At 27.5% G+C, this 6,649-nt stretch overlaps 1 protein-coding gene across 1 annotated transcript; it reads right to left on the bottom strand.

The window, feature by feature from the left end:
- Positions 1-7: 7 nt before the first annotated feature.
- On the bottom strand, positions 8-4,236 carry LOC111616658 (ATP-binding cassette sub-family A member 3-like; the record flags this gene model as incomplete). Its single annotated transcript, XM_023358046.1, has 4 exons — positions 4,082-4,236; positions 830-979; positions 213-423; positions 8-139 (listed from the first exon to the last, which is right to left on the bottom strand). Coding segments are annotated over exons 2-4 (391 nt in total), but the record flags the coding sequence as incomplete, so codon positions are not given.
- Positions 4,237-6,649: the final 2,413 nt, after the last annotated feature.

Here is a 6,649-nt window from a genome sequence, read left to right as displayed (position 1 = left end):
GAGAAAGAGAGAGAATAAATCAATTCCTGATTAAAATTGCTGACCATATTTGCCTCTGGTATATGAATTTTAATTCTTTTAGTAATCTCATCAATCTGACAAATATCAGATTTTGTAACATGAAGATGATAGCCAGTTCCTAATTAAATAAAATTTTTTTTATAAATCTAATAAGATACAAATTATTGAAAATAAATTTAAATTTATAATACCAAATTTTTTTTTTAAAAATACAGAGGATCCAAAACATTTAATAGATCCTTCTGTCATAATTGCTATGCGATCACCAAGTGCATCGGCTTCTTCCATATGATGAGTGGTTAAAAGTATGGTACGTCCTTTACGCAACTTCAAAATTGTCTCCCAAATTACCCGTCTAGACTGTGGATCCATTCCAGAAGTTGGTTCGTCTAATACTAATAACTAAATATTTATAAATATTATGAAACATTTATAATTTTCAAATATTTACAAAAGTAATTAAATAATTTATTATAAAATGAAAAAATTTCTAATAGCAAATTGATGTAAGGAGAAATAATTATATTTAAAAACAGCATAATATAAAGCTGTTTGACAAAAGAAAATTTAGATATTTCTGTGAGATTGTCTTTTAATAAAAAGTAAAACTGTTATATTTTATTCATGTTTTTTGATTGAATTTAAGCATTAAAAGCATTTATTTAAAAAATTTTAAAGCATTTTCCTTTAAATCCAGCTTTCCTTACAAGCCTTACGTATAATAGAACATTTTAAAGTTAGAAATTATACATTACAAATATTAAAGAGTAGATTTTAATAATTTTATGATAAATAAAAAAGCAAATACCTTTGAACCTCCAACAACTGCAATAGCAATAGATAATTTACGCTTCATTCCATCCGACAGATTTTCTATTGTAACATTTCTCACTTCTTGCAACTGAAGAAGATCTAATATTTCATTTATATTTGATTTTACATCTGTTGTATTCCTAAGCTAACAAATAAAATGCAAAACAAAATAATATATATATATATATATATATATATTTAAATACAGTATTTTATTAATAAAGAACATCAAATGAATATGGGGTAAAGTAAATAATAACTGCCCTCAGTCACCTCAGAAAGAATATGTAGTATAAAATAGCCATGTCTATTATTTGAATTAAACTGGTATAGTTTACATTTACATTTTTGTTACATTTTGAAAATACAAAATTAAAAAAATAAATGCAATCTTTACAATAATAGTTTAGAAATAGTGTTGCAATAGTATCAATTACAAAGCTGAATTATTTTCACTGATAACTCTGATGTGGTTTATGCTTTTTTATACATTATTGAATGGGCCATCATTTCTTTTGTTAAATCAGTAAAATCATATTTAGAAAATGTGAAAAATCCTTTGTGAACCACAGACATTCTTTTGCAACCATCATTTTCACCCTAAATCATCAAAGATGTGTATATGTGTATCTTGTCTTTAATTCTCTTGTATTCATCTTCTTTATATTTTATTAAATTCATACTTTAAATGGCATTATTATACAAGAAAGATGAAAAAATTTCTAGTAATTATCCCCTGTAAATTTATATGGTTGTGCTTCCATATGGGTCAGTTCCTGATAGCACACAAGCCCAAAACAGATATGGAATAGTCACAGTTCATAATAAATGTCTTTAATAGAATAAATATAAAAAAACAAAATTAGTACACAATAGTTATGATACCAGTTACGAAGACCAGGCTCCTGTTCTACTGAGAATTCTGATGAGTTGCATATATCAATAAAATGTAAGTATTAAACTAATGTAGTGATTCTCAAGCTGTGTGCTACAGCCAATGAACCATTATTTTAGTTATTAGTGACATGCTTACAGCATACATGGGGTGCATTTTTTCATTTCCCTGCCTAAATTGTGTATCTTGAGATTCATCTCACTAAAACTTTTTAAATAAATTATCATGATTTAAATTAATTCTGTACTTGCATGTTGTAATAACTTTGTTCATGTATTTGGAGTGGTCACATATCTTATATATGACTAGGTTAGACAACTGTTTGTTGTTCTGTGTTCATCTGAGTTTGCAAGCTCACATACCAGGAATCCTTTATTCACATGGACAATAAGGTGAATTAGTCTATTATCTCTTGATAGAGCTTCCATTTTTATTTCTTTTGAAGACAGTTTGGAAATATTAAAGTGTGACCTCAAGTACACAGAAGTAACACAGAAACAGAAAATGGATTATAAACAAACAAAATTAATAATTTTACAATGTAACTATGTACTGAATATGGATTATCAAGGCTCAGGAATACTTGGATTTTCAAAGATTTCATTCCAATAGAACATAATTTTTTTTTTAATTTGAATTACTGCAACAGTATAAAATTTCATCAATTGCTTATTGCAAGAATTTATGTAATGAAGTTAAAAAAAAATTAATTTATTAAAAATTGTATTCATGCTATGAATTTATTTGAATATATTATCATTGCATATCACTTAACTTTCTAAAACAACTTGAATGAGAATATGCCTACCAAAGTATGAAAACATTTTCATCATGTTACTTATGTTACTTTAATATATATAATAAGATATTGCCATTTTTATTAGTTGATATCTTTATTGTGACAACTGACTCTTTTGATAGTAATATTTATTATAAAATTCATCTGTTTTAACACAGAATTGATAACTTTTAAAAATTAACAAATATTAGACTATATATTGAAGAGTCTTCTTTGTCCTTGTTCACATTGCAGGAAAATAACAGTCTTACAGAGGAATTGACCTTTTATCGGAGGCTGTTTAATAATTTTTTTTATTCTACTTCTATTTGAATAAAATTAAAATGACTTTTTCTAACTATAAACTATTTTAAATATATGGGAAAAAATCCAAATTTCTGAATACACAAGAGGTTGAAATGGACTCCACAATGTTGTGGAGTCCAGTTTCAATTCCTTGTGGTGTGAGATGTAAGATTTTAAGTAATGGGTTATAACACAATAAAATCTGTACAAGTAAAATTTTATACAGAATGACTATGGAATCCTAACAAGTAACTAACACACAACCCGTGATGTTAGCTGAGGACTGAACTCCTGACAAACTCAAGTGAGATATAATAAAATTAAACAAAAACACTTAAAAATGCATACAGAATATTTTAAATAAAACCAAAGGCTTAATCTACTGCAAGGACAAAAGAAGTGGACTAAATAATTAAAACTAATTATTAATACTAATCTTAAGTCTTATATGCAAGAGGATTTTGACCAATAGTGAGTGAGAGTTAGGGACAGAAAGATAACAAAGAAGTACCCAACTTTTTGTTGGATCAAGTCCTTTTCAAACAAAGATGGGAGCATGTGTTCCAGAATTTTTTCTTCTATCAAAAACCTTAATAGAGACATTGTCTTCTTGAAAAAGAACCTCCAAATATCCAAAATATCCTACCTAGGATTCAGTCTTCTCAGACCGAAAAGATCTCTCACTGTACAATCATCACATTTCTGTTATACTGGACTAATCATCTTCTCTCTTCAGCTCTCATCCAAAAAGGTTCCTTCACTCCTTTTTAAGCTGACCATGAAACCAGTCAGACTGCTTCTTATTGGACAAAAAAGAGCCTTACACCAGAATTGGAGTAGACAAAGAAGACAGCTTAAAGATGGTAGAAGGAAACAAAAAAAAATAAGGAAAAAGAAAAATTAATGTTAGCACATATAAATTATGGTGTACAGCCACAGTAGACTCAAACCATCCTCCTCAAGGGTTGCACCAATTATTTATTAAAATTTTTGTAATAAAAATATAAGTTTTTATTATGGCTACTCAGGATCAAAACTTTCTACCACAAAAATAAAAAACAATTTTTTTTTGAAAATTATTATAAACTGAAGTCATATCATTTAAATTGGCCAATGTAGATTAATTAATATTGAAATAATGCTTTAATAAGTTATATTGTGATAAGTTATAACAATATTAAACAACATATATCATAATGAATCAGATTATCATTCTTTATACAGAAGTATGTTGTTAAAAAATTATTTAAATAGTTTTTAATACTTACACCTGCAAAAAATTTCAAATTTTCTTCTACATTGAGAGAGCTGCAAAATATATTAAACTGAGGACAAAGTCCAAGATTTTTTCGAGCTTCTGATGTTTCTGTTACAATACTTTTCCCATTAATTAAGACTGTTCCAGAGGTAGGTTTAAATATCCCTAAAATTAAAGTTTTATAGCATTTCATAAAAATTCTATTTTTATTTAATTCAACATATAAAAACGATTTCATTCTATTTAGATAGTACAGAAATTTACCATATTTACATAATTTAATATTTAAATTAATGTATAATGTAATCTTATTAGCACATAATTATGTGAATAAATTTTATTGTAATATTAAGTAGTTAATGACTGAAAATGCAATAAAATACCATATTTTCACAGAATGACCAACATGCTGATCTATCCGGGGAGACCATGAAATCAGATATTTCTGTATGGTAAAAGCTGGCAAGCTGGTTTTAAGTGAGGTAATACATCCCTCTCTAGAAGGTGCATTAAAAAAAATGAGTGATTACATTACGTGAAAACAAACAAGTTTTTATTCTAAAACTGTGAAACTGTCAGCATTACATCAAAAACTGCAATTATATGTTTAATTTCTTCAATTTGTTTTCTTTCTATAACATAAAATAATCTTGGAATTATGAAAATGCTTTTTTAACGTTTATATTATTGTTATTTGATTCAAAAATACAAAAATAAATATATTAAATTTAAGAAATTCCCTGTAATTTATCTTAACTTACATTGACTAACATTGGCTTTGTATGAAATTTAAGAGGATAATAATAATGTCAATAAGTTGTTAATTCTTTTATTGTCTTGTAAATGAAAACTCTCTTCTTGATTTTAAGTCAGTCAAATTACAATGTTATTATTTTATCATACTCAGAAGGATGTTTTCTTTAATGTTTAATTAACTAATTTTGTTAGATTTGATTAATTTTATATTTTTGTTGCAGTTTAACCAGCATGACAATAACTCCAGAGTTTCCATCATGCTGGTCTCCCCTGTTTTTAAGCAGCATGCCGGTCATTCTGTGACAATATGGTACAATTATTATTAAATACATATGATAAGATACAATCACAATTCATAAACAAATATCACAATTTTTTCAATTCTTTTCACATTCCATAGTTTTGGTAAACTACTTCCTGTGTCATTTTTATATAAACCAATATAGGATTTGCCTATATGAGAAGGTGGGTTGGAAATTCATGATGACTATGCCATCAAATAACTGTCTACCAATTATCTGCACTCTTGTGAACTAGTATTTAGTTAATATGTAGTATGAATAAGATACCTGGTCTGTGAGGAAAATGGGTTAGTATAAATATACTAACCCATTTTATTAACTTTTCAATATTTATTATCAAATAACATATTTTACTACTTATGTTTTCAAAATGACATCACACCAGTAACTCTCATTCATGCAAAAACAGTCTTCATATCTTTAAAATATGTCTTGAATAAAGTGACACAACGTATTCTTGTAAGTTATTGATTGCATGATGAATTTTTGCCGTAAGAGTTTTAATATTTCCTGGATGATCTTCATATACCAGTCTCTTCCTTCACAAAATATTGAAATTCAAAGCAAAAATTCCTGCCTATGTACTTGCTTGCATCTTGTCCATAATCATGAAAATCATTCTGTTTTTGGGCCAGACTACTTTTCCCCCTCCTATGACCCTGAAAATGTTACTTTGAATTTGTTAAAGTACACAAAAAAACTGTCTTATTTAAATTTATTTAAATAATTTATTTATTTCATTTTAAATAAATTCAAATAACAATAACATCATTACAATGTTAGTCTGCAATTTTTAATTATGTTTTAATTTATTTAATTTAAAATATATTCTCTCAATCTTAATAGTGTTTTGCCCCTGTACATCATACTTTTCCTGACAATGACCAAGTCATGCCAGTCATCTAGCTAACTCTGTTCTTCAGAAAATTCTGAATTGAAATCATGTGACTTCTGGTCCAGACCAGTTCATATGTAGTTAATTGGTGTCTCCTGTCCCTAAGCCTTCCATATCTAGTCTTGACTACCATCTATCTAACTCTGTTCTCAAGATTAACAAAGAACAGATGACAGTGGAAATTTATAGATATATAACTTGAAAACTGCAGTCCAATTAATTTTCTGTAGATAAACAGTAATTTATCAATAAATATTTAGATATAATTTGATTGGAGGATTTTATTGTTCTTGTTCAATTGTTCATATTAATTAAAATTCCTGCATTGTTTCCAATAACAATTTTTAACAACTATACCAGGCCAATAATACAAGTATTTGTTCAATTTCCGAAATTTTACTTATTAGATAATACAGTAATACCTCGACTTACGCTACCCCGACTTACGCGAACCCGGAGTTATGTGATTTTCAAATCTCGTCAATTCGTCTTTTGTTTGAGCACCACGCAACTCTTGACTACTCACTCCTCCCACACTATTGTTCAGCTTAAATGTTCGGATGTGTCGCGCAGAATCCACACATAGCTACAATTTATTTTGTGTTATTTATTTCTGTGTTTGTTA

The sequence above is a fragment of the Centruroides sculpturatus genome, unplaced genomic scaffold (genome assembly GCF_000671375.1).
Source record: "Centruroides sculpturatus isolate CEXI.00-Female unplaced genomic scaffold, Cexi_2.0 scaffold3701, whole genome shotgun sequence".
Taxonomy (NCBI): Eukaryota; Metazoa; Arthropoda; class Arachnida; order Scorpiones; family Buthidae; genus Centruroides; species Centruroides sculpturatus.
The sequence above is the reverse complement of the archived record's forward strand: the minus strand, read 5'-3'. Positions and strand labels throughout refer to the sequence as shown.